Genomic DNA, 25749 nt, shown 5'->3' with positions numbered 1-25749 from the left:
CTCATTTAAAAACTATACAATGTTCTGTAAAAGATAACATAAAGCAAGGCACCTTGCCTAAATGACTTATAATGTTATTTTATTCTTAGATTTTATTCTACTTGGAGCTTTTACGCTTTCTTCAAGAAATTGAAATAGAGAAAAGAGAACATTGGAATACACACGCTTTAGGTTTTGTATATCATACATAGAATATATATTACAATAATCTGAAATTGATAACTAGAACAATATACTATCTACGAGTGTATACAGACAGAGAGGCCTAAACGTGTACGACCCTTAATTGTTATTGCATTTCACCGTTTTTTTCACGGTTCAAAAAACTGAAATCTTACATCTGATTTCCAAAATGCAACAAGTACGTTTTCTCATCACGACATTGTATTACATACATTGGCAATAAAACTATTAGTAAGTACAACGGTACCCCTTTTCTTCTTGATATACTAGTTTATAGTCTTGAACTGACGGTCCCCAAAAGGTAACAACAATAGCAACAATGTATTCAGGTTCAAGACCAATATGGCGTCTAGTGGAACATCTCTTGCTATAGAAAGAAAATTTAGTATTTCCACTAGTACTATTACGAACAGGACGGTATTCGACTGGTAACCTTTTCAACTTGTTGATCAAAATTCAACAGTCAATCAAAACGCTTTCAAAAATGTCTCAACAAAGTAGAGTGACGAATTTACCTTAGTCCCCCTTTCGATCGCCCTTGTGATCGCCGAAACCGTACAGCAACCAAAGTTAGATATGTGTGAGGATTGCAAGATGTAAAATATGATGTAAAAGACTGCAAAATATGATACAAAACGTGAAAACGTCTTTCTTTATCTATGAAATTTGTTGAGAGATCGGTCGCAGCCTCTAGTGGAAAGGTAGCCTGGATGCCAGACTGTTTCCAGGGCCTACAAAGGCAAACTCCTCGGCTCTAGGGCCAACGTGCCCCAAGGAAATTCTACAACAGGCTCCCCTGAGTTAGGGCACTGTCACACTTGTGCGTATATGCAAGTCCGCATGAGTCGCGTATAAACATGTTTTTGTTTTAGGTTAAGTTTGCAGCCGAAGAAGTAATTTCTTTAATTGGTTCGATGACTAGGCTGCACAACGGTGGGTCAAAGTAGAAAACAACTTCTTCCCTGCAAACTTTACATAAACCACAAAAATGTTCATGCGCAACTTATACGCACTCGCATATACGCACACGTGTGACAGGGCCTTTGGATCCATAACTCGATAGACATTACAGAGATTCGAGCTTTGCCATCCAGACTAGTGTAAAGGGGGTGTTAGCAATGCAATAACGTAAGGATAGAACATAGGGAATATATTATTGTAAAAACAAGTAACTCTGTGACGGCGTTCTGTCTATTTAACTTCTGAAGTCAGGAGTGTACACAATACTGGATAGCACTGGTTGTTGTTGTCCTCTATTCCACTGTGACCATTTCCAAAATCCTCATCTTTAAATGAGTTTTTGTCGCTCAACAAGTGTTCGGAGCTCACTGGCGGTGGCGAAGAATGTACCCGACTTTGTCCCTCTATTGTTGTTAAGAAATCCCCATGTTGGTCCTTGTAGCAAAGCCAATACGTCGGTCGACGAAAGCTATCCAAACAACAGTTCAACAGTTTGTTTGACCAGTAGAATTCGGAATAAGGAGAAGGAGGGCTACTATGGGGTTTGACAGGTTTCTGGACTTCTTTTGTTGGAGTGCGGTACATGCGTCGACGCTTCCAAAACGTGGAGCACTTTCCGTTTTGGTAACGGAAATACTGGTTTCCTATGTGGCTTTGCATGTGTACTTCGTACTCGTCCTTTATTGCCGTGACGTATGAACAAATAGTGCACAAAAAATGCTCGTCATTTGGCGTGGCGAAATGCACAATCATCACCGACAACATGGAAGACTTGAAGTCGCAACACGGACATTTGTAGACGCCCTCTTGCGGATCTTCGGGGCGGTGCAGTTTGAGTCTCATGTGACGCGAGAGTTTGTTTGACTCGGCGGTCGCGTAGCAACAACGCGGACATCTGTAAGGCTTCTCCCCGATATGAATTTTCATGTGTGATGCCATGTTGGATCTGTAGATTTAAACAAATATAGTCTTCTAGAAATACAAATATCCAGAGAGCTAGAAAATCAACTGAATAGCTAACATGACCTACATAAAATCGCGGTCACATCTGCCGTAGGACGTCGTACGAATTTGACGTCGTACGACTTTAAAGCAGGCTGTGACAAAAGCAACGGCAGACAAGTATCTAAGATAGGATTTGCGTTAAAGGCTAGCCTCTGTTGCAGGCTCTGAACCGGCTTTTTGGGGGGCTAAATAATACACTTTTTGCAGCCAGCCCGTAACTACCAGCCAACCCCGTAACTATATAGCCGGCTGATAGTTACGGGGTTGGCTGATAGTTACGGGCTTGCTGCAAAAAGTGTATTATTTAGCCCCCCAAAAAGCCGGTTCAGAGCCTGCAACGGAGGCTAGTTAAAGGCACCCAGAGCATTTATGAGGCTTGAAAACTAGAAATATTCTAGTTGCTACAATCTTTATGAAATTGACATTTAATGCCACTCTTTACCCCATCTGTGTGCGCATTTCTTATCAAAAGTGCTCAAAGGCGACAAAAAATAAGCTACACGGTGATCTTTTAATTTCACGCGCCTAGTGTAAATAGACCGATACCATAGCCCCGCCCACCTCCGTCAAAACGTAGAAATGCAAAATCAAAACATGAAAATGCAACTTTATTTGACGGACGTGCAGTCATTCTCTCATTGGTCGAGCCGCTAATTGTGATGGACAGTCAGGATCAGTCTATTAGGGCTTGGATTTTCTATCATTTCTCACCACGCAACCACATCATATCATTCCTCTTTAAATGTCGATATGTAATGGTATAGTGTTATTGAAACTCACTATGTGCAGGAATGACTAGAAATTAGAGTTTTTTATTCAAGTTTCAAGCCTCATAAAATGCTCTGGGTGCCTTTAAAGAGACAGCTGGGTTTTGTACGATACACATGTATGACTACGTTAAAAATACAATCGCACGACGAATGTTGGCAGGCCCTTATTACTTTAAAGGCATCCAGAGCACTTTATGAGGCTTCAAGTTGATACTTGAATACCAAAACTCGAATTTCCAGTCATTCTACACATAGTATTAAGATTCAATAACACTATACCATTACATATCGACATTCAAGGAGGAAAGCTGCGATGCCTTTGTGTGGTGAGAACTGATAGAAAATCCAAGATCCTGACTAGACTGTCCATCACAATTAGCGGTTCGACCAATGAAAGAGTGACTGCATGTCCGTCAAATGTTTGCATTTTTGTGTTTTCATTTTACTTTTCTACGTTTTGACGGAGGTGGGCGGGGCTATGGTATCGGTTTATTCACACTTGGCGCGTGAAACTAAAAGATCACCATGTAGCTTATTTTTGTGCCGCTTTTGAGCACTTTTGATAAGAAATCCGCACGAAAATGTGGTAAACAGTGGCATTACGTGTCAATTTCATAAGGATTACAGCAACTAGAATATTTCCAGTTTTCAAGACCCATAAATGAAATTTTGAACGGAAACGGGGATCTCGCGGTTTCATTAATTCAGAACAGATGTTCGCGCGCGACGAAGAGGGGCTACATTCTGATTGGTCCCGATATCGTGGCGCGATAATCCCAGCGGGGGAAGTTGATATCATCACTCATTCCGGAAGCTGACCGATAGCTGGTCGCATGTTTTCTGCTCTCTCCGTTGATTCTAACACATCTTTACCTCGACTATTTTACTCGACTTTCTTCTTCACTGGTGACTTCAACACATCGATCTTTGGACTATCGACATGGCCAGATAATCTCCCAACACTTTGCTCTGCCATGTACCATGCCAGTGTCATCCTAAGAAGGGAAGCCGCGACTTCTTTGACTTCCCTCTGTGAACCACGTGGAAACCATTCGATCTTCACCATGGACTCAGTGTGCACTCGCCGACATTGCGAAGTTCCCTGCCTATCCTGTGTTTCTGCGTGGCAAGTCCATACGCACGCCGGTGCGAAAACAGATGTAACCTCAGCCCACCCAGGCGGCATGCCAGCACGCAAGCCAATCTTACGGTGAGTCTTTTGTTCCCATCGATCGTCCTATTATCTGTTTATCATTTGTTCAACTTGAATTTGTTGTTTATTTTCAAGTGTTTGTTTTCGTGTAACCTAGAGGAAAACCGACCGGCGAGTTACTAGGTTCGGTTAGTTTTCCCAGAAACGTGTCGAGGATTCCCGTGCATGGCTCTGTTGTTTCGATCAAGGAGGTCTAATCCTTGTTTTGATAAAGGAAATAAAGTCCCATTGTTGAGGGGGTCGCTCTGATAATTTATTCATCGCCCCTGCCCTTTCAAAGTGGGAATCCTTTCAAAGTGGGAATCCCTGCTGGGGCCATACTAATCTTTATCAGGGTGCCACGTCACATGTCCTGGCACCTACTTTAACATGTCCAGACTTGATTCTTACCGTCAAACTTAGCTTGACACCACTTACAGGATGGAATGCGTCTGCCTGTGGTGGCCTGATCTTGTCTCCTACAAACTACGAGAACTCAATATATATCTTGCTGTGACGTTTTGTTTCTCATTGGCCGTTCGACTTTCTGTTTCCTTTCGATCGTTCAGTTTCCCACACTTCAACGTATAGCGCCGGGCACAATTTTATTCGTATCGTCCGGCTGGGAGCATCAGTTTTACCAAGGACATTATTGTTTGGCGAACAAAATTTTACAAGATTCCGCCTGCAAAATGTTTCCATTTCTGTTGTTGTTGTTGTTGTTTGTCTAGAAATCAGCCTGTACCTGCGGGCATTTACGATTGTCACTCAAACTTATCATGGCAGAGGCGACAGTCACTGTGCGACCCAACGGACCTACAGCATTACTTTAGCTTAGAACCAATTTGCCCTGTGTCAAAGACTTCCTATTTAATTTTGACCTATTCCCACGTTTCAAGTCTTTTATTTACCCGACAAATCCTCAAGTTTAGCGGAATTCCAAGTCATTCTCCTGTCGCATTTAGCTCCGTGTTTGGCGGGGTTTTGCTCACATATTAGTGAGCTTTTGGTGGTTCTGGATTGACATGTAGTAATTTGATAATAGTTTTGCATATGTCCATTATTGGCCAATGTCACGAGCACGTATAAGATCGATGCGTACCACTCAGTTGATAGGTAAATCCCATGGGATTTACCATAAGTGAACGTGGAGTTGTGAGCACAGTTTGCTATCATCTACACATGTCATGTGCCAAGTTCAAGTTCAAGTTGATGTACTTATCCATTATGTAATTAAATGTTTGTTTTCCCGCCAAACAACATACCCTCTCTGCATCATGTTTTGTCTCAAATTATTAAGCCGAGATACCGGTGAAGAGTAAAATGATTTTTGGCAGCGCGCAGCCAAAATGAAATTTTGAACGGAAACGGGGATCTCGCGGTTTCATTAATTCAGAACAGATGTTCGCGCGCGACGAAGAGGGGCTACATTCTGATTGGTCCCGATATCGTGGCGCGATAATCCCAGCGGGGGAAGTTGATATCATCACTCATTCCGGAAGCTGACCGATAGCTGGTCGCATGTTTTCTGCTCTCTCCGTTGATTCTAACACATCTTTACCTCGACTATTTTACCCACCCGTGCCCTCCCTGAATTTCCTTCTACGCATGCCTTACGATATCGCGACCGTTTCGGCTACGCCACCACTCATGCAGCCCTTAGCGGCGCCCCTGACAAGCAACTTCGGGCGCTAGGGAAGAGGCATTCCGGTCATACATACGACCTTAGACTCTAACGTGTGAACCATGTGGTGTTAAATCAAGCGTTTGCGTAGCAGCCCTTTGTAATATATTAGTGTAGAAAGCTAGGATGAATTTTGTTTTCTAGTGTGTAAACGGTATGGTGTGGAAGGCGCTATGTACATATCGTACCATTACCGTGTAAAATTAGTGTAACATTATATTCCAATGTACCCTCAGCCAGAGCCAACACCAGACCATTCTCTTGTCAATGTATCGATGCAGAATTCTCCTTAATCGAGTATCATTTCCTTGAATTGCCCTTGCAATCAGGACATTCAAGCGTACTACATGCATATTACGTTTCTCCTGTAATCACCGTAACTAAAGCACAAGCTCATATGCCGGTCCGTATTCTGTATTATTGGTATCAAATATGCCTGAAACTTACTGCATTCCGCTTTATGTTTCCACTCTGCCTTAGTTCATAGGTTGCCTATTTTCTCTTATCTGTCCGTACCTAACAGTAGTTAGTTTGTATTCGATATTACATTGTTACTTGTTACTCCGTGGAGATGTTACTCCATATTATATGGTTACTTGTTACCCCGTTGAGTTGCGACTCCTGTTAATGGCCAACTCAGGGTCTCCTTTTATATGTCTCACATTATTTCGTCTATATTCGATGTTATATTGTTACTTGTTACTCCCGAGTTGTACAATCATTATAGGATACGTTGGAATCGTGTACAATCATTATAGGATACGTTACATTATAGAATACGTTAGAATCGTGTACAATCATCATAGGATACGTTAGAATCGTATGGCATTCTTCCGATACAAGAGTGTCGCGTTAGAAATTGTAGAATGCGATGCATTTTCTTCAGCTGTCAAGAAATATGCAGAATTGATATCACTAATAGTTTGAACAGATTTTATAAAGACTAATAATGAGTACGACACGTCTACTCGTACGATTACTTTTCTCATCGACGCAGTACTTCATTATGGGCACTCCTTCTATTCTATTCCAGTTGCACAGAATTGGTGGACCTCATCGTCTCTCATGTTTGGTCCGTAACAGAAAGATTCCTCTTATTGTACCATATATTGACTTTTTTTTAAATTTTTTTATCTCATCCCCATGCCTGGTGACCCCCGAGCCTCTCGGGCAAGACAACCGGACCCCTCGCCAGACGACAACGTCTTTTACCCCTCGCCAGACGACACCGTCTACTACATCTGACAGATCATCGGTCCGATGCCAAGAAACCCCGCGGCTTTCCTCAAAGCGTACACACCACCTCTACTAAATCAGCGCACCCTTGGATACCCAGTCAACGACTGATTCACCAGGGCACTCTCAGACTGCTGGGCCCACCTCACCCGGATCCTCACATCCCGCTCTACTATCCGACGTACCCAAGGACAATTTGATATTGCAGCCTAAAGTACTTAAGTCTTGTACATTACTTTCCCGCTCGACTGATAGTATCAAGAAGGCCCTGTCACCACCTTGGCTGTTCCGATCCAACATATCTACATTCAATAGACAAAATTATGACATCTGACGCTGTGAGAGAAGTGTGCGGGTTGCCTCTTCAATTACAGTGTCAGACGCGCATGATTCTACCCCCGCGGTCAATTTCATTCTCCCCCAGTATCATTTAAGTGCGTTTTGTTGTTCTACTCATTATATTAATACATATGATATCTGCTACTCATTATACTGCTACATATGATATCTGTTACTCATTATACTACTACATACGATATCTGTTACTCGTTATGCTACTACATACGATATCTGTTACTCGTTATACTACTACATATGATATCTGTTACTCATTATACTACTACATATGATATCTGTTACTCATTATACTACTACGTATGATATCTGTTACTCACTAGTCACTATACTACTACATATGATATCTGCATGTGGAGAAGTGTGCAGTTGCCTCTTTCTCTGGGTCGCGGGGTTCCTAGGTCCCTTCATACGTAGGTTGACTATTGGTTTTGGCTTAGCTCATCATTGCATTAACGTACAACTCTGACCTCTACCACTTGTGCAATGCCATGATACTACAATACAACTCTCATAATATACCAGTCCTCTATCGGTTGCACACGTGTAATACCGTTATACGCTAATTACAACACAAAACCTGGAGAATATTTCTTCTGTTCTTCTATGTAATATGAACTGATTAGTTTGGCTTCGACCCCCTATATGCCCTCCACGATTGTCGGGCTCAAATGTATACTGTGTACCTACTGATACACTGTGATTTGCAAGCTATGGTGCGAGCGTTGCCTCCCAAACTATGCTCTGAGAATGATCATGTTACTGTTATACCCAGGTATGAACAGTGTTTCTTTTATTTTGCCAGCCCCGTTCCGGGCCTTGGTTTCATGATTCGCTCCGTTTATGAGCGCTGCTATGCTTTGAGTTACGACCCGTGTTTTTCTTCCCCTAGCCGAAGTTTTTAATTTTATTTATACGAGCCCTGATTTGGCCTCTAGTATTCATGCAACGCTCCGTCTACGAGCGCTGTTTTGCTCAGCTACGAGCAGTGTTTTACGCTCTGTTTTGAGCGCTGTTATTTGCTCAGCTACGAGCAGTGTTTTACGCTCTGTTTTGAGCGCTGTTATTTGCTCAGCTACGAGCAGTGTTTTACGCTCTGTTTTGAGCGCTGTTATTTGCTCAGCTACGAGCAGTGTTTTACGCTCTGTTTTGAGCGCTGTTATTTGCTCAGCTACGAGCAGTGTTTTACGCTCTGTTTTGAGCGCTGTTATTTTACTGCCACGCAGTCCTACAAGTGGCGTGTTGTCGCCCTCCTGGTTTTAATGCAGTGCAGCTACGAGCGGCGTGTTTTCGCCCTCCTAATTGTAATGCTGTGCAGCTGTATATGGCGTGTTTTCGCCCTACTGGTTTCAATGCAGTGTAACTATGAGTGGCGTGTTTTCGCCCTCCTGGTTTTAATGCAGTGCAGCTATGAGCGGCGTGTTTTCGCCCTCCTAATTGTAATGCTGTGCAGCTATAAGTGGCGTGTTCTCGCCCTACTCGTTCAATGCAGTGCAGTTATGAGTGGCGTGTTTTCGCCCTCCTGGTCTTAATGCAGTGCAGCTATGAGCGGCGTGTTTTCACCCTCCTAATTGTAATGCTGTGCAGCTATAAGTGGCGTGTTTTTCGCCCTCCTTGTTTACATGACGCAGCCATGAGCGGCGTGTTATCGCCCTCCTGCTTTTACTGCGCCATTCTAGCCTTAATTTCTGGGCGCTACTGACACAACGTGTCTGTTTACGAGTATTGTTACTGTTGTACTTAGTACGAGCATACACCTTTCCAGTCTTTTGACCTCTTCCTTTATACAGTGCTCAGGTGTACTAGCGTACCTACGGTCCGTCCTGTTGATTTTTACCGTAATGCTATGTCCTGTTTGACATACAAAATTTCCAGTATCCAGGAACTGCTCTCTTTTGTTAAATGTTCTCCATTTTCTTTGCCCTAAGAATTGCTATCGAAGAGGGCTCCTCATGTTTGCTCTGGTTATTGAGCCCAGCACCCACGTGCCGTTTTCTATCCAGTAATAGCCAAAACTTTCTGTGCAATCGACGTAAATATCTATGCCGCCCGATACGCCGGGCAAACTTGTAATTCAGTATGCTTCCCGCTTTAGACGTTCAAATGGTGTTCAATGTAAACCACTGGTTAGTGCCAACCGAAAGCTACTCAAGCTGTTTTGAATATATAGTTACGTATATATATATATATATATACGAGCATTAATGTACTTACTCATTTCTCCTACGGCTTTAGTTATTTCTTTTAACTATGTCTCCTTTGACTTCCAACTGGTTCATATTCGATAATATATTGTTACTTATTACTCTTTTGAGTTGTGCTCCTGCTAATGGCCTACTCGGTGTGTATAATACTCATTGTATGTCTTAAGACCTTAAGCTACTAAAGATCCCTTGTATTACATATGTAAAGTGTAACGCTATATTTCGCAACTGATGAATTTGTAATTTTGAAGGTCAGTTTCTATCCTTATATAACCTATGCGAATCAGATTTAACTCTTTCTTTAGCTTTACACGTTGCATTTAATATTTTGACACCATTTCTCTTACCAGGATTCTGTCATGTTTTTATCCCTGTGTCCTTACGCATGCCATTTTCAATACATGACTCTGCTTTTCCTATCATGTGTCTACTTAGCGTTGGTGGTTCTGGATTGACATGTAGTAATTTGATAATAGTTTTGCATATGTCCATTATTGGCCAATGTCACGAGCACGTATAAGATCGATGCGTACCACTCAGTTGATAGGTAAATCCCATGGGATTTACCATAAGTGAACGTGGAGTTGTGAGCACAGTTTGCTATCATCTACACATGTCATGTGCCAAGTTCAAGTTCAAGTTGATGTACTTATCCATTATGTAATTAAATGTTTGTTTTCCCGCCAAACAACATACCCTCTCTGCATCATGTTTTGTCTCAAATTATTAAGCCGAGATACCGGTGAAGAGTAAAATGATTTTTGGCAGCGCGCAGCCAAAAATGCTCTGGTGCCTTTGTAGTAAGCATCAGATAACGACAGCAAAGAAATTGGCTAGATACATCAGTGGTAGTGGAAAAGTTTTTATATACTTTACGTAGCCATCTCTCTCTTTCTTTCTACCAATTTTAAGTTGCGGCTTACTTTTCTACTCAAGGTTCTAATCTAAAGTCTTCAACGTTCCATTTTGGCCCGCCATTAAAAACAAACCTACTTGTAGCCTCCTTCACACTTCTTGGAGCACCGGCGTTTATTTTTTGGGCAAACACCGATTCGCGATTTTTTAAACACGGAACTGAGGTTCTCTAAATGCTGGGGAGAACGCGGAAATGTCTCCCCACTTTTTAATGACAATGACAATGGACTTTATTGCATATTGATGCCGAACATGGGCTAAATCATTAGGTATTAAACATGTGAAGTAAAAGAAAAGGAACATTGTGCTATATTCCATCTAAATCTACAGTTTCTTCTCTCTTCTTGAAACATTTGTACCCAAATTCACATAGTTTTTCAATTATATCGTAGTTTCTAGAAGACATAATACATGTGAATAACTCGTCATTTGTAAGATGTCCATATTTCTTGTCTAGTTGTATGAAACTTACAAGGGATCTGCGCATGTCTGAGTATAGTGAGCATTCTAAAATAAAATGTATTTCATCTTCTATACAATCATTGTCACAAAATGTACACATTCTGTTATTTGTTGGAGTCTGGTTGTACCTACCAATTTCAATTCGCAGTGAATGATCGCTGATCCTTAGTTTAGTCAAAGATAGAGAAGCTGGCCCATGTTGAAAATTGCGAATCAGCACTCCGGATCCCCCTCACCCCTATACGCCCCCACCTACTCTCCAAGCAGAGGAGGGGTTCCGGCTGGTTTTTGACGTGTTTTTCGGCGTTTCTGTCGGGCGACACAAAAAAAGACAAAGTAGAAAGCCCGACAAAAACGCCTAAAACACGTCAAAAACCAGCCGGAACCCCTCCTCTGCTTGGAGAGTACCCCCACCCCAAATGAACGCTGCCGCTCCTAGAAGTTTTTGAAGTAGGCTACATATACCTACTTGTACGCTGCTCTATATCCACACTCCCCACACATGTACGGTTTGGTGTGCTTAGCCAGGTGGGCTCTCAGGGCCTTCCGACGGGTAGCGGCGAACTCGCACTGGCGACACCGGTAGATTTTGATGGCCCAAACTACGTACGGAACAAAAACAAACTAGAGTTAAGTATCTGTGATACATATACTTCAGGTTTGCTATGATAGTTTAGCGATTACGGGGTCTTTTACTATATGAATCGGTATTGATTTTTTCTTTTTATTTGAGATGAATGTGTGATACTTGTGTGCTGATTTGTTAAAAAAGAGAGAACGTTATGATTTTTTCTCAGAACATCTGCTTGGAAACTAGCAAAAGAACACCCCTCCGTCAAAATGGTCACACCCAACATTAGCGACCAAAAAAACCCTCCCAATAAAATGGTAACATCCAACATGGCGACCCTGTGACGTCACAATTCAAGATGGTGGTCACCACACATGCCAACGGTTCCAACAAAGGTTTTGCTACGCAAACCTGTAATTCCATGCGATCCTTTCAATAAAACCTGTTAAAGGACTGAAATGTACTCTGTTACTTCAAGCACAAAACTTGCTACCCAATACACCTATGTGCACAGGAGTACAAGTTTATGTCAACATGTTTTGTAGCTTGCAATTGGGAGATTTCTTCTATGAAAGTGGTTGGCTATAGGTTTAAACAAATGACCAAATAAACAATGAATAAAAATACGTACACAGAAATTTGTATGTGCTATACATACACTCATACAACCAAATTCCTCCTATAAGTATAACAAAATAACGTTGTTTTCTGTTTAGAATGATATTTATTCGTACTGCTGGTTAGAGTAATCGAAAAAAAGCAAATATCGAATGAATGAATGAATGAATGAATGAATGAATGAATGAATGAATATATTTATTGAACGCATATATCCACTGAGTTCAGTACATGTCACAACAGAAAACGTCACAGTTTACAAATACAATATGTACAAGGACAAGCTAGCACTATTCTAAAAATTACGTGAATGTGGCTTTTTCTCGCTTCTTAGTGATGGTGTAAATATAACATATAAATGTATTTTTGACAAATGCCGTAGAAAACTAGCACGTGTTTTCTAACCTTTGTGTTTCGAGCGGTGTATGTTCATCTCACATTCGAACGGCGTGGTAAACGGACAGTGGCTACACTTGTAAAACTTCTCGCGCGGATGGACCCTCTTCAGATGACGTGTGAGGTTCTTCTTGTATTGGGAGTTGAAGTCGCAGTACGGACATTCGTTAATCACGAAGTTGTCACGTGATGACCACGTGATCTCGTTCTCAGGGTGCTCTTTGTCGTCCTCCATTTTTGTCATGAACGCTGCAGAACTCAAAGATAACAAAGAAAAGAAAGAATTAATAAATGAGTAAATAAAGAAGACATAATTTAGTACATGTATCACTGAAGTCTACTATTTCTATGATTTGTTTCATATCATGCATCACAAGTAAGAGTCGATTTGTTCCCTCATATGTTTGGTATTTTCGTTTCCTTGTCCTTTTCCTTTGGTTTGAATAATTTTGGGGTCACTTGAGTTCGTTGTCCGAGACAGTTTTCTTAAACGTGTGGATGTAATCATTTTGGGCGGTCTTCGGTTTTTGGACTTCTAGCCCTTGATTGGGACAACCCGACTTGTGTGTAACAACAGCGAGAGCATTGCACTAATGACTGAATGTACGGCGTCGCAAAGGAAAAAAATGTCACGCAGGAATTCTTGGGGTTTGTGGGGTTGAATTGTAGACCAAGAGATTCACAAACAGATAGAGTTATCAGTTCAATTAACATCTCATTTATTTCAATACAAGCAATGATCTCTGTACCCCCGTCGAGACCACGATGTCCGGACAACAATCAAACCAGCCAAAGAAGACAAGTCATGGGATAGCCTGGTCCCAGTCTCTAGGGGTCGGCTAAGGGTTGTTTTACCGGGCCCAGTCTGCTTTATTGAACCGTTTCTGATAGCTTTTCTACTTCGGCTGCCACCCTACCTCCTAATCCAAGGCCGTAAACACACCCCGAGCGGACTAAGCTGTCTGGGCGGGCGGGGTCACTCCTAGCGCCGTAGAGATATCGAGGAGCCCCCGATGGTATGGTTTCCAGGCTAGTCATATGGGACCGGTGGGCTATGTAGACTGGTGGTCACTATAGACTACTTGACTATGGCCCGATTTAGACGCACATATTTGAGCCGACTTGGAGTCGACTCGGGGCTGTGTAAGGAGAACCCTAGGCCTCCCAGGTAGCGTTTTCTTGTAGGAAAACTCCACTTCAGTAGCCTAAAGCTCCTCACACACAGCCCTAAGTCAACTCCGAAAACTTGTGTTTAAATCGGGCCTATATAATCTGTCACTAATGGGATAAACTATCTGAGGGGCCACCAAAAATTGTAGCCTCCTTCGCAGACTTCCTAGAACGGCGGCCTTTCAACGATAGAAAAGCGGACGTCCTTTGGCGACATAACTCCCTCGGCAGCGAAACTCCCTTGCCGGCATTAGAGAACCTCGGCCCGTGTAAGAAATCGCGTAACCCCCTCCCCCAAAGATATACGCCGCCGTTCTAGGAAGTCTGCGAAGGAGGCTACAATGGCCACATTGGCCAGGTGGTCCTTATGTAGAGGTGCTCACTTGTGCAAGTTTGATTGGCATACATTTGTACGAGATCTAATAAAACTTGAACGGCATTGTGTTCTCGCTATCTAATGGCCTTGAATAAAGCCACACAGTACTGTATCCAAAACTGTGCCCACAGAAGCGTAGCATAGCAGGGGTCATCACGAGATCTTCATGTGATTTTGCTCAGACGCTGTTACACAACTGTTAGACTTTTGTTCCAAAATAAGGCGACGCACGTTTGATTTCATGGACAATGCTCCTATTTCAAATTCAGTTAGAGGTCGCTACAAGCGATGAAGTTAGTGCATATATTTAAATGCACAGTACACTAAATTATAATAGGTTTGATATTATCTTAGTTACTGCCAGATAGAATAGAGTTTTAATTTTATGTTTTCAGTGCCCGTTGGTTTATTGCTTTCTTAGTTTTAAAATATTGAAGTTCAAGAAGTAACGGTGGATTTAGAAAAATAAGATTTCAAGCATTCGGTTAGGTTTCGTTAGGTCTTGACCACCCAAGACGGTGGTTGTTCAATTTGTCTGCCAACATACATATAGTGGTGATTGTTTACATTTGCGTTCATTTTCCGGACGTTAGTTTATTTATTTAGTTGGTTCGAGTCACAACAGCGTTGATAAAATATTCGAACAAAATGAACGACCCCATATCTTATAGACGACCTATTGGAAGTCGCACTCGTGTAATAATTTCTTCCAGACTCCACGGACAACTTCAGAAATTACAGAAATCGGCTCAATAATTTCACACATGAGCTAGCCTGTAACTCTGTAACCGGCTCATCTTGATAGTTATTAAAAGCCACCATCAGGCCTTTCTAAAGGGTTATAGATAATAGAATTCGACAAAAAATAGTGTAAAAATTGGCCAGAAGATTAGGCTCGCTGTACGGGTAACATGCCCCTATCGCGGACAAATGAAACCCTAGAGTGGGCAAACTCTACTGACAAACTATACCCCCTACTTGGCCAACTTTATCATTTTTCAGCCAGTGTAGTTAGTATCAATGAGACTAAATCTTTTAGGCTGTTTGACAAATTTCCTACTATTTTTCGAGCACCCTAGGTAGTCTGTCAGAGACTACTATTACTATTTTTCAAGCATCCCATGTAGTCTGTTAGAGACTACTTATACTATTTTTCAAGCATTCCATATAGTCTGTTAGAGACTACTTATACTATTTTTCAAGCATCCCATGTAGTCTATTAGCTATAGAGTCTACTAATATTATTTTTCAAGCATCCCATATAGTCTGTTAGAGACTACTAATACTATTTTTCGAGCATCCCATGTAGTCTGTCAGAGACTACTATTTTTCGACCAGCCTATGTAGTCTGTTAGAGACTACTCGTGCGGTATGCTTGACACAATAGAAGCTGTGTTGTGTAAATGCCGTCCATAGAAGCGTGACAACACGAGACTGTCATATGACTTCACAAGACAAGTTAGACAACTTGTCTCGCTATAAAAAAGGACGCCCCGCGTACGACCGTCCACTCTACCACCCCGACCCACACATACAGGACTCGGAAGACATCGCTTCTTGTAAGTATTCATCTTCCTCGCGAAAATTTTGCATTTTCTGTCTTTACCATCAACCCCAAACTGTATTTGTTTGGTTAGAACCACTTCTATCCATATTTCAAGGACAAAATGTTGTTTAGCATTCGATCAGGGTAATGGAAATTAACGAAATATCCTGACTATATATAGCTGTACCAAGCAAGGAAGTGGCGAAAGATTTGATTTTATTGTACTAAAAATGTGATATTTCTGCACTATATTTCTGCTCGTTTGCAAGTATTTATTAGAAACGATACTTTTAGAAATTAGACAGAAAACTTTGACGTGTGTTTTGTGCATTAGTCAAACGAAAGCTTTTACAGTAATTAACATCGATGATCGACTATCTAAAATAACTCGATCATGTGTAGTTTACTGCCCCATTAAGGTAGTAATAAAATCTTTATTGATTGTCAATAATCTTGTTTTAATTCAGCGACCTCAACACATCCCGAGACAATCACACAGACATGGCCCGCCACGTTACAGTACTGCTGGGGATCGTCGCAGCCATTGCTTGTTGTAATGCAGGTACGTAAGAACATGTCTCAAAAGTTATAACTTCTTTGTCTAAAGAGTTATTTTAGCTTAAAGGCATCCAAAGCAATATTAGTGCCCAAAAAATGGAAATCAAATAATGCTGAAATCTTTATGGTTGTGACATTTATTAACACTGCTAAGCTCATTTGTGTAGTAACTTTGAGCATTTTAAAACCTCGCCAAAACCTCGACAAAACGTGCCGTACGATGATCCCCTTAGTTTCGCGAGCCTACAAAAAACCCAGACGACGATTTTCATTGAGTGCTCACATCACAACGACAGCGTATTCTTGCATCATGGACGTCGCTATACATTGTGATAGTGTTGTTTGAACTCATCATGTATAGAAAGGACTAAATGAATAGATTATCAAAATTCAAAATTTTCTGGCCCTCATATTGCTTGGGTTTCCTTTGATAGGGTGAGATATCGGTAAATTTTTTTTTGGAAGCGCTGATTCGCGACTTTCAACTTATCAGGGCTATGGTCTTTTGCTAGCCTCCACCATGCACTCCTAGGGGCGTACGGATAGTACAATTCGACAGGAAAAGGAGTAATTAGCCAGCAAAGTCAGGCCAGAGTAAAGATCACATTTCGGCCGTGTAGATTGATTCTACGGAGTCTGCAAATGAAATCCTAATGAATATTCTCCCTAAAGCCGGCATAGTTAGTCTGATAGAGACTAGTCTTTTGCTGGGGAACCCCACAATTTTCTGTCCTACTTTAAAATGCACGTAGCTTGGGTACCAGATCCCAAACTCTGAAATCTCTATCGTGTGGAGAGATTTCAGAGTTTGGGGGTCTGGCATCCAGGCTGAAAAGCACGCGATGATCACGAGATATAGATAATGATCGGACACACCTGATAGACCACTCACATGATGGTCACAAGACAGAAGCAAGATTATTTACCTATTCACAAGGAACAATAGACGGAGGTCTTTAAACACGTTTGGTCGCCCCGAGGGGAAAACTCAAATCAACCAATCAAGAACTCCTGACAACCTCCAATTATCTCAATTTCTAGCTTAATAGGGTCTATTATGCACGGAAATAGGTTGATTGATTGACACCCAAGACTAAAAGTGCCTATAGATCGTAGAAATTCTTTCATGAAAAGCGGTGGTTTCTGTTTACGTGCGAAAGGCATAGTCTCTACCAGACTAACCGCGCCGGGCCGCCGGCTATAGGGAGAACATTTGTCGTGAGACAGCCGCAGTTAATATTGGACCCTATCTCCGTAGCCGACTCCCTTCATACAATTGACTCTATTTTGGCCAATTTCTACTATTTTCCCAGCGACCCGCAGAGAAATGTAGAGCCTACGAAAGGCACACGGCTCTCTGGAAAATAGATTTTGAAAGCCTGAAAAAAATTCTTTACCAACATTTTGATAGCTTGTCAGTTCGGCATCTCTGCTACTCCATTCATTACCGCATGGTGGCATTATTGTGGCAAGAAACTTTCTCAGAGACATGGCTCGCTGACGATGTCCTACGCTTCCTCTAAGAAATTGTATCGTCAAGTCTTACAGGCTTTACTTATCTTATAAGAAGTGGTAATCGGATAATAGAATGCCCAGATGACCAAAGAGTTTCGGAGCAACTAATCCTTCCAGAATTTGTTGTCCGACACAGTCCTCACTTTTTTTGCGATCTATATACTATTATGTATCTTTTGAATATGAAGGCATTGTTGGCTTGAATGCAAGTGGATCAGCCTGTAGTGGCTAAAACGCGCTCCTAGCGGCCGACCCAATTGCAACGGATACCGCCCCTATAATACGGATACCGTCCTCTTGGGGGAGGGGGTTATTAACGGCATCCAGCGAGAGATTGTGTAAGGTAGCAGCACACAGCATTTCGCCGCGACAGAGTATTTGGCTGTGACGTAGCGGTAAGAAAATAGTGCGCCCTAAACCTTGAACCATATGTAAAAACGTTGACGTGAATGCCAGCGAGGTACAAATTTAACTGTATGCTAGTATGATAAGTGGGCGTTTAGATCGTACGAATGATATTGTGAAGATTTCCCATTCGGCATATAAATGCGCGTGACCTTTGCAGCTGCCTGCCGAGGTGAGTCGGCTGCACTTCCGTATGGCCCCGCATGGCTCCACATCAAAGTGACCGTCAAATTAGAAAAAAAAAACATAATTTTTTTGGTTGATTGTACCCTATACTTCAACATATTCGTTTGTCGTGATTCTGCAGAGTACTCTACTATGATTTTATCCACCTCGATGTCGGTCACTTTGTGGTCCTTAACTATAGAAACCCCCATAGGCCGGAAACTGTAGTCTGCTACCGTAAATACAGGCTACACGTGGATTGATTCACGGTTTTACGTTTCAGCTACTGTTCACAAACCCCTGACCAAGCGCCCGCTACGCCATGTCCAGAACGAGGAGATGAGGTTCACGTTCACCGCTCCGGACACCACTCTGGCCATGCCCGGACAGACTGATCTCTTCATCGCCAGCACCTGCAACCACTTCACGGTATGGATATGACATTGTGTTCCTCACAGAATGATTTTCGGCCCTTCCTTGAAATCTCTTCATCTGCTTTTGCAGACACTTTCGGAACGCGAACCGCTATGGACAACCCTCTGGCACAAACCGTTACACCAAAAGCGCCATCCCGGCCATCATCAGACTTTTAAACGAACTCTAGAAAACAGTGAAACCATGCTTTCCTCGCTCTGTTTGTCCCGAGTCGAACCCTAAGTGAATGAACGTGCAATTTTTTTAATAGTCTTATCAATTGTTTTAACTGATATTATAGTTTGAAAACTTTTAATCGTTGCCTGAATTGTAACACGTAATGACCTATGTTGTATTTAGCCTCGCAATTCAGCCTTATAATGGGCTGCCATGAGGCCTGTCTGTGAGATGGTGACGAATAAACCAGTCTACTACTAACCTTCTACGTGAGCTACAGTACATAGTTGTCGATATACAATTATCCCTGTATCTAACAAAAGTTTTGCCCCCCTCCCCCATTTCAGGGACAGGAAGCGGAAGTGACGTTGGTGCTGCTGAACAACCCGGCATGGAACGTACAGGACGGAGTTGTGTACTTCTACGTCACCGACAAGCCTGAGAAGGTAACAACAGCACAACCTACATTACAGCACAACCTACATCTAGCAAGAAGCAATTTCCTCTTACTTCATGTGTTGATGCACTGAAATACATTTACTTGCGGTGTATTGAGATGTTTCCTGCACTGAAAACTTCGATTGACTTGTAAAGAAATGAGCATCAGTAAATGTATCATGGACTAGTAATGAATCTTAATGGGCTAATAAAACTTAACTGCTCAAAATGTAAATCAACAAAATGAACGGTAAGGATGTGGAACCTGATTTGTTGTTTTTATTTAGATGAAAGAGTTAGCTACAGGTCTTTCCTTTTCCTGTACCCTTTCTTAATGAGTTCTTAATTAATCGTCCATTCCAGACTTTGAACGATTCCAACGCAGTTCTATGCAGCAACAATGTAGAGGGGGAAGCCCCGACAGCACGGTGTATTGTCCCTGACGTCAGCAGTTCTGAGCTCTACGTCTACACACGGGCTGGTGACGTCTTCGGAATTGCGTACTCCGTCACCGTTGAGTTTCGTCAACCCAACGACACTAACAAGTTTATTAAGGTATTTCCACTCTTTGTAAAATATTTCTTGCTTCTGTGCTTATTTGTGGGTGCTCTTCTAGGGAATTATGATAATTCTTATGTGTGCATTGTGTAGTATTCGGTATTCTATGGAATTCTGGCCTAAACTTTCAATATAAATGTTCTCTTGAAGTTCATGAACTATGATTTGCGAGAGTTTTATGAAATGTCGTACATGCAAATGCCATACAAGAGCTATCTACTACCCCAAATTCGTGACCAAAGCTTATCCAGAACACGAGATATAAAAACTGGAATTTTTCGCTGCAGTACTATAAAAAGCAGCTAGGTCTAAATCTAATAATTGCGACGTCTCTGATCAAGACCTACACAGACACACACGAACAGACACACACACGCACACGCACACACAAAGCCACACACACACACACGAAAACACACGAACACACAAACGGATGCTCCCGCTGAAAACAACAACTCCCATTTTTCAAAGAGGTAACGACATATTTGTTTTCCGCCAACAGGAGAAACCGAAGAAAATCAGCACCCGACATTTCCCCATCTACGTGAAGGACGAGTGTGTCCACCATCTTATCCAGTCCGTGAGCCTTCGCGCGCCCCTGGAGCTGGTTTCGCTGACGTCCGCAGTGATGACCATCCCATTCTGCCCCAACTCGGAACAAGAAAACCTACTTTCGGTATGTAAACAACCTTTCGTTTGTTTGTTACAGGTTTGCGTGGCAAAAACTTTGTTGGACCCGGTGGCATGTGTGGTGGCCGCCATCTTTAATTGTGACGTCACAGAGTCGCCATAACAATGTTTTGAGGGGTGTTTTTTGGGGTCGCTAACGTTCTCTCGATTTATAACAAGTCGGCACACAACTATCAAACATTCAACTCAAATAAAAAGAAAAATTCAATACCAATACATATTCATAAAAAGACCCCGTAATCGCTAAACTAACATAGCAAACCTGAAGTATATGTAGCACAAATACGTAACTCTAGTTTTTGTTTGTTTGTTTGTTTGAATATGTTAATGTTTATTAAGAGATTTAGAATAGAAAGAAAGAGAACGCAAGGGGATACAGATTTTGGTTGGTGCTGAAATATGGCTTTAAGAAGTGTCAGTTTTTACTATCAGAATGTTATGTTCTAACACATGTAACAGTTGAACATTTAGCCACGAAAGGACTTAAGAAATTGGTAAAGTAGTATATTGTATACAAAGCTTTCTATTGTATCCGAGAAGAAAAAAAGTAAATTGATAGTTAACTTTTTGTGCTACATATAGGTTTGCAATGTTATAAATCTAGTTGGGGGATTACGGGGTCTTTTTATAAATATGAATTGGTATTGAATATTTCTTTTTATTTGAGTTGAATGTGTGATAGTTGTGTGCCGATATGTTAAAAATAGAGAGAACATTAGCGACCCCCAATACACCCCTCCCAATAAAATGTTATGGGCCGTGTGACGTCACAATTCAAGATGGCGGCCACCACACATGCCAACGGATCCAACAAAGAATTTGCTACGCAAACCTGTAATTAACGGTCAAACGCCTGCTATATACATACACGTATTGAAATTTCTTACAGAAAAAAAATTAATTATATGACACCCCTCCTTTACAGTTGGAAACGTCCGTGTTGAGCCTATCGGGACTGAGCGCCTACACCCAGTACGCATGCCTGAAGACCCCCTGCGAGGTGGATAGCCCTAACGTCATCGCCAGTAACCCTGAACAGCGCCCCCTGAACAGCCTGCGGTTAGAGTCTATGTGCGACAAGCATACGTCCCTAACCGTGCTGGTGCATTGCTGGGGCGGTGAGCAAGAGGCTGGGGTCGGAGACTATGTTGGGAAGTTCAACTTCGCCGCTGGGCTGAACATGAAGTCTCCGACCAGGGTCGTTGCCAAAAAGCCAATGTACTAAATGTTCGGGCTTAACATAGCCTCGGTAGTAGCCTCCAAAGATATCTAATCATTGCTTTCATTATATGTCTGAGTGAGTCATACTGTTGTTTCATTGGGTTGACAAGGGGTTGTCCTAGGAGTTTTTTACCACCCATCTTGTGTATTCACTGCACGAAATGGCCTCGTATCCCGGCGTATACGTACAGGGATTCCTCCGGAAATATTCCATATCCCGGTGCGGATTTAGGGTATCCGTAAGTATCCGTAAGTTATTACGGATACGCTAAATCCGCACCGGGATATGGAATATTTCCGGAGGAATCCCCGTACGTATACGCCGGGATACGAGGCCATTTCGTGCAGTGATTGTAAGTGCAATGAACATCATTTTCTCTCAAATACTTTTCACGTAACCAAGCCGCCATATCTTTAACTGACATAGCCTTGCAGCACGCTTTTTTTAAGGTTTTATAAACAAGGGGACTCTATCAGCTATGCGAATGACAGGTGATAATGTTTCGTGAAGTGAGAAGCTTTGAAATTTAGTGTGTAATGTTGCAATGCATCTTTGAATCGCTGGGTGGCATCGCTGTGTGTCTATGTGTAAGGATGCGTTAGTGTTTCAATCATTATGTGTATATAGTTGCTTTGTTGCTGGGTTAAAGTACATGGAGTATCGTACACTGTCGCTCTTGAAAGAATGGTAAAAAATGCGTTAAGAAATCCTGAACTTGGACCCGGAATTTGTACTAACGATAAAATGTATTTATGGTATTGAAAATGTCCAATAAAGTTCACACTGGGAAACTTAAAAGCTTTGTCATCAGGTGATATCAACAACCACTTTTTTTTGTAAAGCCTTGAACTAAATATGATTAATATAATGCCATTTTACTATAGTAGTAACATTACTTGATTTAAATGCATAAATAGATTTATTATTGTTTATTCCGTAATAATTGCAAAACCTACCCCAAACCGCACATAAAATAAATATCAATATCTTGGAATCACTGTATCACATCTCTTCCAAGTGTCCAAAATTTCGGGGCAATTCATTACAAAGTCACTTCTTCCTACCAAATATTGTGATGCTCAATTCCAATTTGAAGAGTTGTTTCTCGTAATCCAGCCCAGGCAGTTACTGTATTGTCCCTCGCCCTGATAGTTCATTCTTGGTCAAGTGCAAGGCTTCAATATGCATCCGGCTGTCGCTATTGTACGGTGAAAATAGGACGCAAAATATCAAACATTTTCTTTCCATAATGGTTAAGTGCGAATTATTAAATGCAACCACAAGGTGTTGTTGGGAGAGGTATTTGTTTGGAGAAAGGTTTTTCAAAGGGAAATCTAGGGTTTGTAGTGGTATTTTGCGTGATGGATTTTTAAAGGCGACCTTTTTAATTTTCGTACTCCGGTCACGCACGCACCCGGCTTGTTTATGTGCCTGCGTATCCTTCGTGGGAGACTCTATAATCACAATCGTAGGAAATACACGTAGATATTAATTTCGACATGTGGAAAATGTAAACATAACGGTTTGGATCAAATCACAGTTCGATTGTTACAAATATTGCCTGTATTGATTGACCCCTGACCTACTGACCCGATTTCATTCAGATAATCGTGCTTCAGGGACGAACCATGATTGACCAAAGATGGGGTGCTTATCTATGAATTTCTTTGACATCTTCATTTATCTTATTAATATCAAGTCATCATTATTCTGTAACGCATGTTCAGTTATATAATATTTAGTTTATTTACTGTATGAAAATGAAAATATATGTTTCCGACCTCAATTTTTTACAAGTTGTCTCAGAAAATCTCAATAAGAAGTTGAAAAATACCGGTGTCCACAAAAAAAGATATTCATACCGTGATTTTTTTTTTAAATCCAGATTTCTGCAACGTTGATTCTGAATCAGAAACCAGATAATTCGTAGCATCAAACAACCAGCCGTTATATCTAGAGCCACCGAGGTTGTTGTTATTTGACGTGACATCTCTTTCAATAACACGGCACTTGACCTAGATACACGGATGTATCAAATTGGAACGAATTCGAAGGTGCCAGAAATTAATCTAAGGCTGAGACAAAAATCACGATTTTGGACTAAAAATATAATTATGAAAAGGATTCTCACCTTGCAAAAGCTGGAATCTATGTTCTGTGTTGTAGAAAAAGGTTGAGATCGCTGCGTTGTTTGCATGTATGAACGGAGCCGGACAAACCTACAGCCATGGCGGGCATATTCCTGTGACCTTTACGTCGAGTTCGTGACCTTTGACACGCAGCCACGGCCAAGATGATGATCCTAATATTGTTGCTAAATATGTGCATGTACGTCACCGGCATGTACGTGGGTTTACAACAGGGCACAACCGTGTTCCAACTGACATTTTTGGGTGTATCTTTTCCTAAATTGTTCCTTGAGTACCACAACGACCTTACATAGTAAATCGGTCGTGCGTCAGAAGGACGTACAGACACCACGTAAGTAGCGCTCGTGGTATCTATTTAATTCTTGTAAATCATGCCAATTGGAAAACAATAGTGATCTATAACATCACGGATTCGTAGGTTGTTCTGGGGAGGGGGGCATGGGGAAAAAGGGGTCCAACCGTTGCAAATATCCCTTCAAATATGTAAACATATCCTGTAGAAGCAAGGGTGGGTACATGAACATGAACTCGTTGATTGAAGCACTGTTTCTGATTTTATGTTATGATGGTTGACCTCGTCTTTTATTGATTTTAACGATTGAATCTGACACGGAAGCAATGATACTGGCAACATTGATATGTTTGGGCTCATTTATGATACTATTGTCAGAATGTGTTTGTGCTTTGAACCGCGGCACCAATGTTTCAACCGCGGATACCTTTACTCCCCAAGCAGAGGAGTGGTTCCGACTGGTTTTGACTAGCTTTTAGGCGTTTTTATCGGGCTTTATACCTTTTCAGCTTTTTTTTCTCCTTATAGAGCTTTGAATTCGGCCTTCCTACTAGTTTTTTTGTCTCTATAAGAAATAAAAAACATGACAAAGTAGAAAGCCAAATAAAAACACGGCAAAAACCAACCTCTGCTTGGAGAGTAGGATACCTTAGCAATATCGATAGAAGGGACAGAGATTGAGACGAAGGGGCACCTGTCACCGTGCATTATCGCCACCTAGCTGTTCATTTTGGAACTGCAGAAATTCTTTAGAAAAAACTTTGAGTTTCGTGAACAATCGTGACCTTATAATAGCTTTGATATATCCTACATTATGTGGAAAATAATTCATAATATCGTTTGACAATTAAACCTATTTTGCAATACACACAGATTGTAGAAGAGAAAACGTCAAATTGACAAAAAATTAGCACAAAGACATTAACTGTGTCAAGTGTGTTTTAATAACTTATGTAGGCCATCAAGTTGATCAACACAAAGAAATTATTAAATGTCAAAGAATTTTGCTGACAAAATTCATCTTGGTTTACAGGTCGGCCACAATTTTGTAAGCATTGCTTTTCTTATTAGTATGTTTCAATTGTCTGTGTGAATCGATCCGGAACACGGTTCGGTTTCATGTCGCCCCACACAAACTCCCATTGGCGTGTGTAACTCCGGCCGGTACACGATTCGGTTTCATGTCGCCCCAAAATCGATACCCTTATGTTAATCTTGACAAACAAAATGGCGATGACACAGGCCACCATCTTGGTTCTTCTCTGTTTGTAACAAATCTAGCGATAATCTAGACGTATATGAAATATAACACATATTTGAATAAACTAAGATGTAATAATCATATCTTTGATATCACAAGTTTGTAAGTCAATTTTTTGCTTTGTTCCATTTATACAAACGTACTGTGTAGCTTGCTTGTATTGGAAAAATATAATTTCGCATCATTTTCATAAACAAAGTGAAATTGTGAACAGAAATGAAACAAAAACGAAACAACTAAAATCTAGGAAAGAAACATTTTT

At 41.4% G+C, this 25749-nt stretch overlaps 2 protein-coding genes across 2 annotated transcripts; one reads left to right on the top strand and one right to left on the bottom strand.

The window, feature by feature from the left end:
• Positions 1 to 1306: 1306 nt before the first annotated feature.
• LOC136421830 (zinc finger protein 674-like) lies at positions 1307 to 24117 on the bottom strand. Its single transcript, XM_066409398.1, has 4 exons — positions 23916 to 24117; positions 12560 to 12799; positions 11435 to 11567; positions 1307 to 2089 (listed from the first exon to the last, which is right to left on the bottom strand). The coding sequence occupies exons 2-4, from the start codon at positions 12792 to 12794 to the stop codon at positions 1375 to 1377; spliced, it is 1083 nt and encodes a 360-aa protein (XP_066265495.1). The 5' UTR covers positions 12795 to 12799; positions 23916 to 24117; the 3' UTR covers positions 1307 to 1374.
• LOC136421773 (uncharacterized) lies at positions 15583 to 21898 on the top strand. Its single transcript, XM_066409323.1, has 7 exons — positions 15583 to 15655; positions 16110 to 16204; positions 18569 to 18714; positions 19224 to 19322; positions 19678 to 19869; positions 20375 to 20548; positions 21488 to 21898. Exons 2-7 carry the CDS (start codon positions 16144 to 16146, stop codon positions 21785 to 21787), a joined length of 972 nt encoding a protein of 323 aa, XP_066265420.1. The 5' UTR covers positions 15583 to 15655; positions 16110 to 16143; the 3' UTR covers positions 21788 to 21898.
• Positions 24118 to 25749: the final 1632 nt, after the last annotated feature.

Source organism: Branchiostoma lanceolatum, chromosome 16, assembly GCF_035083965.1.
Source record: "Branchiostoma lanceolatum isolate klBraLanc5 chromosome 16, klBraLanc5.hap2, whole genome shotgun sequence".
In the NCBI taxonomy this organism is placed as follows: domain Eukaryota; kingdom Metazoa; phylum Chordata; class Leptocardii; order Amphioxiformes; family Branchiostomatidae; genus Branchiostoma; species Branchiostoma lanceolatum.
Note: the sequence above shows the minus strand (reverse complement) of the source record. Positions and strands in the feature narration are given on the sequence as shown.

Excerpts from the sequence above, each read along its gene's own strand:
- LOC136421830 (XM_066409398.1), bottom strand. The coding sequence starts at position 12,794 with ATGACAAAAATGGAGGACGACAAAGAGCACCCTGAGAACGAGATCACG. Across the intron at positions 11,568-12,559 it reads ACACCGCTCGAAACACAAAG|TTTGGGCCATCAAAATCTAC; the intron begins GTTAGAAAACAC and ends TTCCGTACGTAG. Across the intron at positions 2,090-11,434 it reads GGATATAGAGCAGCGTACAA|ATCCAACATGGCATCACACA; the intron begins GTAGGTATATGT and ends TTAAATCTACAG.
- LOC136421773 (XM_066409323.1), top strand. The coding sequence starts at position 16,144 with ATGGCCCGCCACGTTACAGTACTGCTGGGGATCGTCGCAGCCATTGCT. Across the intron at positions 19,870-20,374 it reads ACACTAACAAGTTTATTAAG|GAGAAACCGAAGAAAATCAG; the intron begins GTATTTCCACTC and ends TTCCGCCAACAG. Across the intron at positions 20,549-21,487 it reads AACAAGAAAACCTACTTTCG|TTGGAAACGTCCGTGTTGAG; the intron begins GTATGTAAACAA and ends CCTCCTTTACAG.